Below are 16,970 nucleotides of genomic sequence, written 5' to 3'. Positions count from 1 at the left end.
TGTATATACAATTTTTAATACACTTTCTGTAAACGTTAGGCTCTTAAAAAAAGCATTGATCTTAAAAAAAAGAAAAAAGAGAAAAGACTCAAAATGAACTTAAGTGAAACTAAACAAATGTCCAGTTGACCTATACAACAAAAATAAATAGACATAAGTTACATTTTATGTACAGGATGGACAAAGCACTCAGTAGTTAAAAACAAACAAACACAAAAGCTAGTTGTTTTCTGGTTGGGCAGTTTTCTTAGGCAGCCAGTGCCCCTGTACTGTAGTGTGTGTGTGTGTGTGTGTGTGTGTGTGTGTGTGTGTGTGTGTGTGTGGCCACCCTGCAGAGAAGGTGAACCACATCATTCTTCCCTTAGTGTTGATTGAAAGGGAGGAGCCACATCATCCGTCAGTCATCAAGGAGACCCTTCAAAGTCCCATAAATGATAACCAAAGCCTTTTCATGCGTCGCACCATCTCAACCTATAACCTTTTCTTCGTGCCGTCAATACAACCGTGTGAAGAATGAGCCACTTTACACAGTTTGGGCTGGACGTTTCCCATAAATGGCAAGGCCCGGGCTGCAAAGGCCACCATGTAGGCACAGCAGATTGGTAGTGGCGATCCTTTCAGTTCTGTGATTCATTTGAACTGTAGCTGCTTAGGCGCCATGTCCACACACGTGTGGAAAATAATGCTGTACCACCAATGAGTTCAGCGTTTAGATTATCTTGTCGTTTTGTCTGCCCAATGCCCAGGGTTCCAAAATCTCCAATGTCTTATGTCCCTAAGCAGGGCGGTATAGTGGTTCTTGGTGTTAAATTAGAATAAGAGCTGTTAAGGCCTAGGTTGGTAGGAGAAGTGTAAGCTTGTATCCAGCACAGGAGCTCACTCCAGCAGAAGTGTGTGTGTGTGTGTGTGTGTGTGTGTGTGTGTGTGTACTATATCTGCTCAACTGGTGGTGCTCCTTCTTCTTTGGGGGGAGGCTCCAGGTGAATAGGAGTGACGCTGGCTGGCTTCATCTCTCTGGACAAAGTAGATTTGAAAAGAAGAGGAAGTCAGAGAACGCACACACATTTAACAGACTGGATGTACTTATGTTATTATAACTATTGTCAGCTGCCACACCAGTCTGGGTATTCTGCTTTTGTGGTTATGTGGTAACTTAAGACAATCTGTAATGAAAACATGCATATGCTTACGAGTAAGGGGAGATGGGGACAGCCACCACCAGAAACTGATTCCTTTTTCTGAAGAGCCGCCACAGGCCTCTGTGGTACCCCCGCACATCCAGGTCCCAAACATGGAGGCACTGGAGAGTGGAGAGCAGAAGATGTACTGTATTTGAATGATAGTCCTTCACACTACCGACGCAAGTTAACACATGGTTAAAATGGCTATTAGAGCTGTGGAATCCTTTGAATTGGACTGTAATGCGACGTTGTGTCTAAACCTATACGTCACACTAAGAACATTTTAAATGGGACATTCTGACAAAAATGGAAAAAGAACCACTGCTCATCCGCTAAAAAAACTTAAGAGAGGTGCTGGAGCCACAAAGGGAACATGAGAAAAAATAAAGGGAAGCTCCGCACACTCAGATCTGCGCACAATCAATGTATTTATTTAGCAAGCTTTCAGTCTACTGACCTTCTTCAGGCATGGGACATTCTGGAAAATAACTATTCTCAATTTGTTATTTGGGATAATGCATATTTTAAAGCACTTAAAAAGCCACTATATGAAAATGTTAATAATATTTTAACAGGGTTGAGATGTGCCTTTCATATCATCATCATCATCATACTATAATTCAGTCAATGTCTGTGTGTGTGTGTGTGTGTGTGTGTGTGTGTGTGTGTGTCTTTCTGTCACTGTGACTGCCGTAGCTCCTCATTGCCTGCACCAATCACTCCCAGGCATTGACCATAATAATATGGAGATCTTAACGAAGCCCTTGTGAGATGGGTGCAGTACCCCCCGCGGCCACAAGGGGGGGGGGGTACTGCTCCCGTCTCACAACGGGTAAGGGCTAGTTTGATTAATTGACTGACTAATTGATTGATTCAACTAGTGAATGAACTCCTCCCTCTGTGCTGGTCTACCTTAGCGAGCTCGGTCCAGGTGTTGCTGTCCGTTTCGCTCTCCATCTTGATGTACATGACGTACGTCTTCCCCTCAGTGTCTGGCAGGAAGGAGTCCTCACACGGGTTCTTAGTGTGGTCCAACACCTCAGCCTCCCTGGAGATTTCAACACAATACTGTCACTGTGGGGGGCAGCGGAGGCCTAAGGGTTAGAGGAGCGCCCTTGTTGCCGAAAGGTTGCCGGTTCGATTCCCCGGACGGGCTGGAAAAATCTGGGTCGGGAAGTGATTGCCATCACTCACCCAACACCGCTCAAGTGCCCTTGAGCAAGGCACTGAACCCCCCCCAACTGCTCCAGTGGAGCTGCTTAGTGGCCAACAGTATAAGACTGTGGTTGTACTGGTCAGCTCCCAGGTTTTAATGTGTGTGTGTGTGTGTGTGTGTGTGTGTGTGTGTGTGTGTGTCTGTGTGTTTGTCTTTATGTGCAGGGCGTTGCTGAAAATGAGGGTGTTACATGTTATAGTTAAGGCCAATACATTCTCCTTGCAACGACCAAATCTTCCTTCTGAAAGGTTTGATTTCTCACAACCCCAGATGTACCGACTCTCCGAACTACAGTTCGGAAAGGAGGAGCACGAATTGGCCTTTACGTCTTCACAAAACGCGTCACATGTGCCAATATCTCAGAGTATAATTTATTAATTAGGCTATACATTTTACAATATTTCCCTTGGGTAAAGGCAGCAAGGATTCTAAGCCATCATAATCACATCAAAAAAGTATTATAATGCACTACGCATCTGGTATGATCATGCCAGGAAGCCGTCATGTTTCCAACACTATATTTCTTTCCGTTTATAACTCATACTGTACATGACAGCCAATACATGAGCTCAGGAGCTCTTGCTAGTGTCCCATCAGAATGTACTGTAAAGGCATTCAACTCACTTCAGCAGATTCTGGATCTCCACTTCATAGGCGTCTTTCTTCAAGCTGAGGACCAAAGTATGAGATCTTTTCAGCATCAGCCAGTTCATGGTTAATGACGTTTAAAAAAAATGGGACATACTGTGTACACGTTACATGCCGACTTGCAGAGTGTACAAACCTGTCCACTTTCTTCATCTGTACGTTGGGAACAGTGTTGAATTTATGTTTCTTGAAATATACCTCCTGTAAGAGGGGACAGGAATGACAGCAATCTTAACAATTATTTTCTGTTCAATATTCAATGTAAGCACCTGAAATGCCAAGGTCCCTTAGCTGAGAGAGATGAGCAGGGACCCCCACTACATATATTACATATACATATAGATAGCTTCAAAGACTTGTTTGACAGCACTATTGTCATTACAGTGTTAATGTTTTTTGCTATTTTCACCATTTGTCTGCTCTTCTTTTCCTCTGCGCCAAATATCTTCACCAAAGATATCCGATCTACAAGCTCTCAGCTCTTTGGATTGCTTGGATTTTAGAGGGAGGACGATGACTTTTGCTACTTTGATGTGAATTGCTTGTGATACACAATTATAACTGGCATAACTGCTGATGAGTTTCATCCACTTGAATCCTAGCGTCCCTATTCTGTGGCAAACATTCAGCAAAAATAGCCAGTCTTAAGGGGGGGGGGGGTTAAATACTGATAAAACAGTAGACTTGAAATGTGTGTTGTGAACTTCAATTACATGGAAATAGCCATTCATGTTGAGTCCGATGATGCCAAAGTGGTAGGAGCGCGACACGTCAGGGATGATGCATTCTCTGCCCTTCCTCTGCTCTGGCATTCTCATCCACATGTCCCAGTCCCACAGCTGCAGGAAGACAACAACACACAGTCAAACACCGCATTGTTTTTATGGTCATTTTACATGGTTTATGGTTGAAAGTAAACCATAATAAGTAAACTTTAAGAAGAGATCTGCAGACTGCAGTGCAGAGTGCATGAGAGCAGCTCCGCTTGCTAATTGAGTTGACATTTGCACAACTTCACTGCATGGCATTACAGTAATTCGTTATTTGCCAGCACCAGCTCCAATATAGGCCTAAATCAAACTTTATTTATATAGCACATTTAAAACAATAAAAGCTGACCAAAGTGCTGTAGGCCTACAGGCTGAAACAAGTGGAGCATCACCATCGGCGCACAAAGAAAAGCATAATTAAAAGAAAAAACACAGGCAAATAGTATAGGCTACATAATTACAATAATACGATCAGGTGCAATTAAATGCCAAAGAGAAAAGGTGTTTTGGTCTGGGTCTGTAGGAGCTGCTCTGCTGCATGGGAGTTCACAGTGATGGAACAGGTCAGTCTTCAGACAAGAAAAAAAAAAAAAAGAGATCGCTGGCAACGGCAAAATCAATTCTCCGCATCGCAAAAATAAATCTATAGGCCTAGTTTAATTCGTGCCATTATACTCGGCCAATATGCACAACGCAGCGCATGAGATTGCAGATCTTTGAATTTTCGGTGCGCGCACTGAGCGCACTCACCATGTGAATCCAAGCAGGTCCTCACAAGTATAATGTACACCGCCAGGCTCCACAAGGTTCTCAGCGCAATGGCGCATCGATAAAAGTTGGGATTTTATAGTGGCATTATTCAGGCAATACTCAACAGATTGTTATAATTCCAAGTGATCTATAATCTGTGAAGTTTATATTTTCATTTTCGTGTAAGTAATGTTTTTATATGACATGACAAACATGGTAGCCTATATTTAATGTCCACTGAGCTGTGGTGCATGCGCTTGCCTACACTCTCAATTAGGGATTTTCCCAGCGGTCATTTTCACTCTCGTGTAGCCTACAACCTTTATTGAAATAGGGTATTTTAAAATGCAACCACACTTTCGATTTATTTTTCCTGGCTCCTGGGACTGCAGCTGCAGTCAGTTGACTTCCTTGTTGTTGTTGGGGAAAGAGGAGGCGTTGCGAGGTGCTGCGAGGCGCAAGCATGGTTCGCGGACCAAATGGGGCCGTCTCGCGGACCAAAAGTGGCCGCTTTAATCGACGTTCAATCGAGTCAGCCCTACAAGCGTGCAGCGTGCGAACGTGAAGCGTGTGAAGCTTTGCGCTCCCTTGGGCAGTTCTCCTCCCCGCTGGACCAGTGCTGCGACCAACCCCTAGGAGTCACTAGTGTAGCAACAAGGACACAACCCCCAGCTGGCTTCCCACCCACGTCAGAAACGTAGTATCATCAGGTGTTACTGATGATGGCTCTATTCCATTTAGTGTGCAGTGGTTCTCAAACTTTTTAATTTCAAGGACGCCCATAACTCTCAGTGACACACCCATACGTTTGACCAGAACGGAACAGAGCTTTAATTAGTATCAACTGTAAGCCGGTAACACCTGTGAAGGAAGTAGGGAAGGGGCCTAAGTTCTTTCCAAAATGGCGTGTGTACATACAGTACATAGAGCCCATTGTGTTGGAGTGTCCAGCTAAGCCTGCTGCCAGGACTCAAAACCCGGCCTCTGTGGTAGTGAGTGAGTGTTATAAATTACCTCTATATGCCACCCCAAATCAAACACGCAAAACAGACACAAAAACATAAACCGTATCAAGAGAGATGCACTATGTATACCTTTTCAGGCGTGGGCCACTTTGGTTCCAGTTCGTCCTTGTAAAGGCTCTTTTTTAGCACCCAGCCCAGTCCTGGCATACTCTCCACTCTGTACAGCAAGGCCGGGTCCTCGGCAGTGTGTTCGTAACCCTGCACAACACAAAATATATGTAATGGGTATTGGTGATTGAGAGTCAGAGTAAAATATATGTAATGGGTATGGGTGATTGAGAGTCAGAGTAAAATATATGTAATGGGTATGGGTGATTGAGAGTCAGAGTAAAATATATGTAATAGGTATGGGTGATTGAGAGTCAGAGTAAAATATATGTAATGGGTATGGGTGATTGAGAGTCAGAGTAAAATATATGTAATAGGTATGGGTGATTGAGAGTCAGAGTAAAATATATGTAATAGGTATGGGTGATTGAGAGTCAGAGTAAAGGTTTAGGTCAAGAAGAGCAACACAACCAACTTCCAGCTCTTTCCCCCCCCCCGTAGTGTGAGAACAATTTCTGGGCAGAAAGTGAAATTGATCCAACTTCCAGTTCCTGTAATTGGCCAGTGAGCATGGCTGATGTGATTCAATTCATAACAAAGGATGATTTGCTCATGTCGTGTACTTAGATGTGGTCCGGCCTAGCGCTCCGGGCACCTAGGCTGGTAAACCTCCCTATCCTTTGCTGCGTGTCACCCATGACCCACCAATCTCTGTCCCCATTTCCTGTCAACCTTCTTTCAATCTATTAATAAAGGCAGAAAAAGCCCCATGTTGTTTTTTTATAAAACATTTAAATATCGGTTTGGAGACATTCAACATATTCTAGGTTAATTGCCCTACTTAAAACACTCAGAAATCCAGACGGTAGGCACTGACCTGGTCGTTCCAGGCTGAGATGCAGTACAAACTGTCGTCTTCACTCAACAGGTGGATGGTCTGACTCAGGAAACTAAAGAGACAACCAAGGAAACATTGCACTGTTCATGCAGCAAAAGCAATAACTGCCATTATGAACGGGTGTCCGTCTCAGTGCAGCAGGAAAGATGACCATTATCATTGATGGATCACCATCGCAACAGAAGTCATTAATTTTATTCCGTGGCGTGAGTAGACAGTCTGGCCCAGAAAACCACAAAATCAATAATTACAACCATATCATCATCAACATGTTTTTTGTGTAGCATTTGTTTTACTGTATAGTACAGTAGCATCAAAGTGAGTATGCACACTAGAAAATAATTAAATGGGTGCAAAAGGAGAGGAAAATGTATATAAACTGTGTGTGTGTATACTGTATATATATATATACACGTCTCTCACACACACACACACACACACACACACACACACACACACACACACACACACACAAATGGTGTATTCAACAAATAAAAGTACGATGTTGCATGGAGCTTATAGTTTGATATAATTGTAATTGTATAGTACAGTGAAAGAAGACAGGCACACCTGTGACACAAGTCTTGAGCCAATTTCGATAATCTTTTTGAACTGTATGCTCACTGGTCGAATGACCAGAAAACGTTAAAACTGTGAGCTAACCTTTTACCTGAACTCTTTGTGCCCCCAATGAACAGATGGCGATACCAGACTACAAAAAAAAACAAATTGACATGCTTCTGGTGCCGGTATGCGCATCTGTGGATGTAGACGAGCCATGCATTTAGCCATAAACAAACAGGGGGGGAAAAAAGAAAGGAAAAGGCTCGTCCGCCACGGGAGGGCCAGCTTTGGATTTCGTTGCTCCTTAATTGAATGTCTAAAACTAATTTCAGAGAGCATGTTTACCGAGGCAAACTGGCATTAAAACTAAGCCAGCCGACAGCTGGGAACGATTGGGAACCATTTGAAGTCAATGCTTCAAAAAGGGCGTGCGTCCCAGCGGGGGAGCTGGCACATTTACAGCAACAAATCCATTTCAAAGCCGTGGCTGTCAAACAAAGGGACACTGAAGTTCATGGCAGAGCTGATGTGGGCTCCACAGCTGTGCATTTACTGCCACCTGGTGGCGATCACGTGGTCAACAATGTTTTGAACTTCATGTTAATGACTAAGTTGGGGTCTGGATGTACTGTTGATATCAGAACATGCATACACATGTATATATTACAATAATACATTTTAATATAAACGCCAATTCAATAGTTAATCATATAGAGCTGCACATGAAGAAATAATACTCAAGACCTCAACAAGAGAACTGCAGTTTCAAAATACAACTAAATACTGAATTCAGAACTATTCCAATGAACCTGATGAGTTCCCTCTGTACAAGACGACTACAGCCTAGATAGAAAGGTTCAGCCAGTGTGTATCAGACTAGTACAACCTCTGTGCAACAATTCCACCACCCTATTCTTCTAAATGAGAATATGATCTTAATCAAACTCAGTGTTTACATACAGATAGAAATGCACCATGTTGTGTACATATTGTTGCACAGCCTACCTAAAGAAGTCAATGGAGATGTCCAGGTCTTCTTCTAGGACAATGGCAAAACTGGCCTCCTGATTAAGAGAAATAAGTCACCCGTTTATATTTATATTAACACATTTTTGCCAAATCTGGTCCTTAGTGGTATTAAAAAAAAAGGTGTGTACATGATAATTGTCTACCGTTTAATAATTGTATATTGTAAACGGTTTGATATTGTTAGGCAACAGACGGCAAAAGTAGTACATGTCTAGGCTACACACTTATATATCGTTGCTGTTGAGTGTAAACCTTGTTTGTCCAAAATGGTTACTTTTTTATTGTTCTACAGACACTTTTGTATGTAGGTCATTTATGGGGGAAAGAAACAAGAAAAACCTAAAAAGCTGAAATATTGAGATACAAGGTACCTTGTTTTGCTGTGAAAATCAATAGCCATTGCAGTACTCACTGGATGTAGGTTAAATGTTGCAGTCAGACTGGCCTTGTAGTGCTACAGGAGGAAGAGATGAGGAGTTAACTTGGGAGGCTTGTGAGGTTGGTGTTTCCAAAACCAAACTGATATAGAGCGCCGCAGGCCCGTCCCCTTTCAGAAAAGCGAGTGGAGCAGGAAATGAAACCCCAATGCATTCTTCCATCGGCACTTCTAATATAATTTATTTAAAGACGGTTACGCCGCGGACAAAGCCAATTCGGATCCTGACGAATCATGACAATGAACACAATGTTTTGGGCCGATCAAATCATTAGAAAGAAGAAAAGAAAGTCAGGAGACAACACTATTTGTTTTGTTTTTCGTCTTATAAATTATTTGATCGGCCCAAAACATTGTGTTCATTATCATGATTCGTCACGATCCGAATTGGCTTTGTCCGCGGCGTAACCGTCTTTAAATAAATTATATTAGAAGTGCCGATGGAAGAATGCATTGGGGTTTCATTTCCTGGGCCACTCGCTTTTCTGAAAGGGGGCGGGCCTGTGGCGCTCTAGGGTTACATTTTAGGCATAGTTGTTTTTAACTGTTAAAACTTCTTCATCTGGTGGTTATTTGTTTCATTTGAGCTGTAGTATGCCTATAGTCAAACATGAAATAACGATTTGTTACGGCAACGGAAATTAAATTTGTATCTGCAATCAACTGCACAACTGTGTGGGAAGTCTTTCGAAGACTTAACCCATTTTGGGTCGGAACCCCTTTTGGTGTTCTGTGGTGTACAGTACGTACACTTAGCACAGTATTTTTAAAAAAAAATGTTTTTTTTATGCTGCTATATAAATTTATAAATATTTGTTTTTCAGAAAACGTAGGTCCGGATTTAGAAGGCGTTTTTAGAATCGGCCTCAGTCCAAATTACAAGCAATTACATTTAATGGCAACAACATACTACAACTGAACAATAACTTTTTGAGGTTTTGGAAAGGCTTGCCGGTCAGAAGAAAGTCTAGGGAGGACAAAGAACAGTTTTGAACGGAACTCCCTGCCAAATGAAAATCTGCCCCTATAGCTCAATGAATCTGCCTAGCCTCATCGCGGCTCGCTCCGTCATTCTCTTGAGCCACTGAAGCCTTGTGTAAAGCCAGCGCTATTTTAACCGCTGGCTCTCCCTACGACTCACTGTATGAAATTTGTCACAGAGGTGCAGAGATTTCGCCATTTCTTGAGACAAGGTTGTATTTTTGCATGGTCACTCAGCCAGGGATTACAAAGGTGTTTGGACCTCTCCTGGAGGTTAGCGTGCGACACTAGCATTTCCTCCTAACCTTCACAACCAACGTCTCTTCAAAACTATCACTGCTTTCACTGCTGGCAGAATGAAGCGTTGGGTAGAATGCAGAAACAAAACTAAATATATCACAGACACATCTAAACAAACACACATGATTCCGTCTGAACACTCAAAGGCACAAATTATGAATAATGTCATCTTGTTGCCTACGTTGTCTAAACAAAGTGTGGGGTCGACGTCAGTTGTGTAGGCGACATAATGGTGTGCTAAAGTGTTCAACCTTGAGAGTGGGGTGAACTGTTGTTTACCTGGGATACTCTGGCATTCTTGATGCTAATGGGTGTGTGCTGAACTCCCTTCAGTCCAAACAGCTCCACTACATCCATAGGCTCCTGTGGCGCGCGCGCACACACACACACACACACACACACACACACACACGATTATGAACATTCAGTTTACAAAAACAAACATGGGAAACAAGAGGAAAACACCCTGTACCTCATAGTATCCATCGATGAAGACCGTGATCATCTGTGGGTTGACGCCATGAGCTGAAAGAAGTGACCGCAGCATTCTGAACACAGAGGAAGAACCCTTAGGGATCATTATATTGATATTATATTGGATGATATTGCTTTCACCATAGCATTTATTCAATGACACCAAGCAGGGAGTGCAGGAGAACTGTTGTTGACTGCACATTATATTATAGATTAGTAAAAGTATTTGGCTTTCTCCAGGACCTTTTGACCCCCTATGGCACTCAAACAAACAGTGGCAATGTCGAGTACCCAAATTCACTAATCATTAATATGATAACAAGTCTCATACTTTATTGGCATTTCCAAATGACTAAAACCTTGTGCTAATTGTTTCATCTCCCTATATGCCATAAAGTACATCAATACAACAAAATACTGTACGGTTTGGGGAACGTCTTCCCCAAACCATTTTCATATGCTGAGAGCTTTACACAAGTTTCAAACCCTAAAGTCTACTCTCAGTAAAATTGTGAGTGTTCATTTAATGCAGGGAGGGTACAAATTTGTACAAATGGATAACATTCAGGATAAGTGGAACAATGTAACCATTATTCTATATTCATAAAGATAGACAGGACCTTTCATGGTTACACCGGAACAAAATAAAAATCTGGTTCGTTATTCAATCAAACATTTTAATTATCTTATCACAATCATTTTCACACCCTTACCTATAAAGATAGTTGGGTCTGTTCCCTGCGATAACAGCCACAGGGACGTTGAAGACATTATTGTTGGGTAGCTGGAATAATAAAGAGAATTGGAATATTATATGAACTATAAACAAGTAGTATAACTTGGTATAGGTTTCTTTAACTTTTCTGTGCAGATATGTGGTAGCATACGCGCACCTAAAGGTAGCCTCGATACCCAGGCTTTCATTTCGTCTGCGCGAAAAATGAAAGCCTGGATTTGCGCATGGGCTGCACTGGTCTAAAAGTGGGATCGCTCCAAATTATGTCAGGGCTCTGAGCGGTGTGCACCCCTCAAAATAACACAGTGAGGAAATTATTACCAGTGGAATTCAAACGAGGCTATGCGAGGAAAATGAGGAGAATGGCTGAAGAACCCACCACACCGTCTAAGATAAAAACCAACGTGTGCCGACTCTGTGGAAATAACTTTGACAGTCTGTTAGAATAGTATACTCCAGCAACCACGTGGTTTCTGCTTCTGGTCGACACAATAACAGTGCTGCACTGGGGGGGGGGGGGGGGGGGGGGGGGGTACCGATTGCCTAGCAACGATTATAAACGTAGATAGCAGCGAAAACGTTAACTACCATTGGGTGACACTATAGCAAAAAGCACAATGTCAATGTAATTTGATGTTTCATAACATTTAATGTGTTTATGTACTGTAGTTCATGTGGGTTTTTTTTCTTTTTTTTTCTTCTTTTTTTTGTAATTTTTTTATGATTTCTCCATAAAGCATACAAAATGCACATGACTTAAGATCAATGAATAAACTAGAGAAGAGCTGAAGCAGTGAGAACTGAAGTGGCTGTCTTACAGGGTCAGGGTTGAACTCGATGGGAGCAGGGTCTTTGCAGCTGCAGATGCTGCCGTAGCCCTCCACTTTGCTGCAGAAGAGCTTCCGTCGTCTGTTCAGCTCCGTGTCTGCCCAGTGGCACTCTGCCTCTGTACCAGTTCATATCACATTTGGTTTTTTTATTTGCTTTGTATTCATAAACATATCCTGATGTTTCTTTGAATATTTTGTTTAGTGTTTGTGCTGCCATGTGGGTGTATGGGGAAAACTATATGTGAATAATTGCTTTGAAAATACTATGTTGTAAAGAAAAATCAATAAACATATGTTTTTAGAAAAAAGAAGAAAAAATACATTGGCGGGACACATTACACAGCCGTTTTTATACTTCCAGTACACGGCCTGTGAGTTTTTGGTCTTCAAAATAAAAGTATGCTCTGAAAAGACGTGGCAAGGGCTTAACGCAGCAAGAAATAAATCTAGCAGTAAATGAGGAAAGAGCATAGGAACGCATGGATTGTGCATGTTTTTCGTTCGTGCATTTGTGTTTTTATAAAAAAAGTTATCTTTTTTTAAGACATGTAAGAAATAGGCATGACTTGAACGTACCTTCAGAGGCAGTCAGCTGCACCTCGGTCTTCAAGAGTACAGGGTCTCCCCAGGTAGAAAGCGTAGGAGACTTGGAGTGCTTCTCTCCATATACCTGACCTGCACGCGCACACACATAAACAAATGGTAAAAATAAATGGTAAATGGTGCATTTATATAGTGCCTTTATTCAAGGCGCTTTACATAGATTGTGCATTACATTCACCCACACATTCATACACCGATTGTGGCGGAAGCCATGCAAGGTACCAGCCAGCACATCGGGAGCAATTTGATGTTCAGTGTCTTGCCCAAAGACACTTCGACATGTAGACAGGAGGAGCCGGGATTCGAACCGCCGACCCATGGATCATGCTCTACCTGCTCTACCTCCTGAGCCACAGCCCCCCACACACACACACACACACACACACAGAGTGTGTGAATGACTGCTTGAAAAAGACAAAGCTATAGTGAAAACATCATAAAAAAAACAAGCAACTTCCTGGATGGTGGCACACTCGAAATAATTATCTAAGTAAGTAAGTTTGTTCCTCTACCTCCTTTCTTCACCACCAGAGTCCACATGTCCCTCCAGCCAAGGTTGAGTGACGCCTGGCTGCCCAGGCCCTTCAGTAGGTTCTTAGCAACATCCTTAAGGTGAAATGTGCCCTCATCCTGCCCAAAAAACAAACAGGTACTGTATTGTAAGTAATTAGGTTTAGGGTTCAGGGTTATCGGCCAGGAAAGGGCGTCTATCCCCTTTTCAATGCAATAGCCCCCTGGGAGAAGGATTGCTATGGTGCTACTCATACGCCAAGTTGGATGTACTTGGGATCAAACACAGAACACAGAAAGGTGAGTGCTCTACCTGAATGAACACATGACATATGAATGAATCCACTGCAGAAGCCACAGAATGTGACTCTGTAGTCTGAACTTAATTACTCAAATGATGGTCTCATTTGGTCTCGATTTGAAATATGATTCCACTGATTCATTAGAGGCTAGCCAGGTTGGTCTTGTGTCACAATTAAAAATCTGAAAACTCCATGAGGTTCATTACAGCCTCATGAACTTTATACGTGCCATATTTTAGAGTCGTACAACATTATGCATCTTCAACTAAAAAATAAAACCATGCAACTCACGTCAAACTTTTTTCAGTCAAAGAATTGTGTTTTCTTAGTTAAAACTTGTGAGTTCGGGGAGTATTCCTGTTCTTACAAAGGCATACTAATTACAAATGCATTATAAAACTGCCTTATCTAGGTTTGCAGACAAAACATACCACTGGGAAAACTATTGAGGCGGGGCAAATTACAACCAAAGAAGAGACAGACAACATGTACTGTGCAAAGTAGCATGTAAAGAACATTTCCATTCTTACTAAATCAGAAGACTACATGAAAAGTGACTGACCTTGATAGTGAAGATGAGGACACGTCCCCGGGTCACCATGTTGAGGAAGAGGATCATAGCTTCATCCTCATGGGGAGAGTAGGTGTCAAAGATCCTCTTGGCCATCACATGGCCCTATGGAAGAGAAATACACACACAAAAACACAGTTACAGGCTGTAAAGTAATACAAGACAAAGGCAAAGATGGAGGCCATAATACATAGATGGGTGGACTAGATTATAAAAAGTACACAAGAATAAATATATGAGTCATCTCGTTGGGGAAAAAAGAAACGCAAACAAGAAATTCAGGGCTACATGGATGCTTACAGAAGCCTGGTTGAGAACGATTACATGAATGCCTCTGCCCTGTTCCCGCATGTCATCCTCCAGCACCTATGACAAAAGAACATTTTACTTTCACTATCAACCCCCCCCCCCCCCCCCCCCCCCACACACAAACTCACAAAACATTGTGATCTTGCAGATCCATTTAGGCCTGAGGCCGATTCTAAAAACACCTTGTTGCTTTCTAAATCCTTACCTAAATTTTCGGAAAAACCGTCCTTAAGGGGTTAAGCAAACAATGATAGTGAAGCACAGACTTGTACTACTTTACAGAGATGTTTTTTGTTGTGCTGCAACATATTCAATTTTTTGAATTTTTTTTAGGCGTAAGCCACAAAAAATATCTTAAAAAAGAAAAGAAAAAAGGAACTTCATGGATAAATCAGACTCACAGTGGTGCCATCCACCGCCACATACACCTTGGAACGGCTAGAGTAAACCTCAATGTCGAGAGCCTTGCGTCCACCGGCCGGCCTGCGTGGTGTCTCCATGTTGGGCATCGCATCCTCTGTAAGAACATTAGATTAAAATTAGACATCAACGTATTATAACGGAATCCACTGGCAGCAGCAAAGTCATTTTGCTGCATGCAGTGGAAAGGGAACTAGAGATCCTCAAATACTGGTATGACGTCAATTAACTGCCATTGGACCACTCCAAAACCAAATATATCATCTTCTGCAACAAAATAAATCTGCATACCAGGCAGCTAAACTAGCAATCAAACAATGGGACCGAAATAGAACGAGTCTATGAACACAATTTTTTGGGAATCACAATAGACAATAGGCTCAGCTGGAAACCACATATGGACGACACAAAAATAAAATGATCAAAATCAATTGCAATCCAACTATAAATTACCTACTGAATTACTAAACGGAGAAAACTAGCACAAATATGGGTTGCATCCCTGAAATTGTGCATACGGAACCTTTGGTCTATACTGGAAAGTGATAATGCTTTGACATATTTCTGAGTGGCAAATGGAACAAATATAATGTGTAATTCAGGATTGTTGCTCAAACAAAGTACAGGGGAAACTGTTGCACCTTTCTCTGTCCTTTGTTTCAGGTTAACTGCAGGTGCGGTAGTTTCAAAAACTGGCAGAAAAAAAGACTGCTCACTGCAGACTGAGAAGAATAGCATTTATTTGTTATGTTTATAATAAAGTGCTCTGTGCTCATAGTGAGTTAAAATGATCAAGCAAACATTTCAGTCCTGGGACCTTCGTCAGTTGCTAAAACAATGAATACACACCTCCTCATACTGTTACAGTAAAAGGAGTTATTATTAAGTTATTATATTGCACCAGTATGTGGCTTCCTCCGGGCTGGAGCAACTAAACATTAGACACTGCTGCCATCTGCTGGTGATAATCAGTTATTTTATTTAGTGGTACATTGAATTTTAGTGTGAAGAGGTGCCACCATGCCTTCTGAACAACAACATGTGTATGAAAATGACAGTAAAGCAAAACTAGGGTCATAATAGTTTTATACTAATAATGACAAACAAATGTTAGTGTCACTGTAGATGGAGATAGTTCAGACTTCATAAAACAAATCAGATTCCAATCTGGATATGGCAAAAATCTGATTTACCGGTAGGCTGAATTTGGCAGCCAGTCTAAACAGGGCCTTAAACCACTGATTGAATGAATGAATCTTGTGTCATTATGAAAGTCAGTCATATACCCTGGCTTTCAGAAGGTCAAGTAGAACTTGGTGATTGCCCCAACCCCCTCAGTACTAACAGGCGATCAATTTGACATTCAATCAACATTTTTAAAACCTGTGGATCACGGGCTTCCTTCAAAACAGGCCTGAAATGTCATCTTTCAGGACACCAAAGGGGGAGTTAAAATCACCTCTGTACATAGAAGAAAATGATGCCCCCCTCCCCCCTTTCAATTGAATAAGATTCAATCAAAAGAAAACTGCCCTCTTGTAAGGGGTGTAAGTGTAATGCTTAATTGGGTCGTCCACTCACAGTTAACAGTCTTTGTATTGAGTTTGTGCTTGAAATGTACTGTAATTCTGCAAACTGTTAATAAATATTTCAATCAATCAATCAAAGCCTGTCTCACCATACTCCTGGACTGCCTCTTCTTCACTGGCCACTCTTCTTGTGTCCAAGATGAGCTTGATGTTAACGATGACGGTAACTAATAAAAATAGAACAGCACCTGCCTGCAAAGTATAATGACAAACATATTTAAAGCAGATTCATATTACGTTTAAATTACTTGTCTATGTGGCTAGATAAATCATACGTCAAACCGCAGAAGGTAATTTACTGAAATTAACATACAGTCAGTGTTAAATTGATGGATTTGTAACTCTGATAATGATCAACGCAACCAAGCAAATCAAGGTAGTAGTGTAGTGGTTCCAGGGGGGGGGGGGGGTGCTAAATGATTGGTATCAAATGGACCCTTCGGGATCACCACACAAAAGGTGTGTGCGTTGCTGCTACAGACCTGGCAGAACCGCCGGATCGACCGTTTGTTGGTCAGTTTGTATTTCCAGGTGAGGTACAGGCTTCGTTGCTGGCGAGGAATGAAAGGCTTCGCTCGAGGATTCGGGGTCCAAGTGTCCATCCCGGGGACTCTGCCTGACCTGTCCTCCTTCACCCCCTGCTGTGACCAAGAACGTGGCCACCACAGTGCATGCACTGAAGCAGCGATGTGTATTGTGTGGCTGTCACAACCCCGTGTCGTTCACATTGTTGTCATCTGCAAAACAATACATACAGCACGCTATGTTGTTGTTGGTGGA

At 42.1% G+C, this 16,970-nt stretch overlaps 1 protein-coding gene across 1 annotated transcript in view; it reads right to left on the bottom strand.

Annotated features, from left to right (window-relative positions):
* pomgnt1 (protein O-linked mannose N-acetylglucosaminyltransferase 1 (beta 1,2-)) overlaps window positions 1-16,970 on the bottom strand; it is a 17,203-nt gene continuing 233 nt past the window's right edge. Inside the window, exons 1-21 of the mRNA XM_080771272.1 lie at window positions 16,673-16,970; window positions 16,280-16,382; window positions 14,583-14,698; window positions 14,173-14,238; window positions 13,864-13,977; window positions 13,002-13,119; window positions 12,463-12,561; window positions 11,875-12,002; window positions 11,034-11,104; window positions 10,319-10,394; window positions 10,126-10,209; window positions 8,542-8,583; window positions 8,106-8,164; window positions 6,516-6,588; window positions 5,660-5,788; window positions 3,759-3,884; window positions 3,182-3,246; window positions 3,022-3,066; window positions 2,094-2,229; window positions 1,191-1,300; window positions 1-1,014 (exon numbers count right to left, since the gene is read on the bottom strand). The exon at window positions 16,673-16,970 is cut by the window's right edge and continues 233 nt beyond it. Coding sequence (XP_080627398.1) covers window positions 930-1,014; window positions 1,191-1,300; window positions 2,094-2,229; window positions 3,022-3,066; window positions 3,182-3,246; window positions 3,759-3,884; window positions 5,660-5,788; window positions 6,516-6,588; window positions 8,106-8,164; window positions 8,542-8,583; window positions 10,126-10,209; window positions 10,319-10,394; window positions 11,034-11,104; window positions 11,875-12,002; window positions 12,463-12,561; window positions 13,002-13,119; window positions 13,864-13,977; window positions 14,173-14,238; window positions 14,583-14,698; window positions 16,280-16,382; window positions 16,673-16,792 — 1,965 coding nt within the window. The 5' untranslated portion in view covers window positions 16,793-16,970 and the 3' untranslated portion in view covers window positions 1-929. The remainder of the gene's footprint in view (window positions 1,015-1,190; window positions 1,301-2,093; window positions 2,230-3,021; window positions 3,067-3,181; window positions 3,247-3,758; window positions 3,885-5,659; window positions 5,789-6,515; window positions 6,589-8,105; window positions 8,165-8,541; window positions 8,584-10,125; window positions 10,210-10,318; window positions 10,395-11,033; window positions 11,105-11,874; window positions 12,003-12,462; window positions 12,562-13,001; window positions 13,120-13,863; window positions 13,978-14,172; window positions 14,239-14,582; window positions 14,699-16,279; window positions 16,383-16,672) is intronic.

The sequence above is a fragment of the Protomyctophum bolini genome (genome assembly GCF_963924005.1).
Source record: "Protomyctophum bolini genome assembly, chromosome: 8".
In the NCBI taxonomy this organism is placed as follows: domain Eukaryota; kingdom Metazoa; phylum Chordata; class Actinopteri; order Myctophiformes; family Myctophidae; genus Protomyctophum; species Protomyctophum bolini.
Note: the sequence above shows the minus strand (reverse complement) of the source record. Positions and strands in the feature narration are given on the sequence as shown.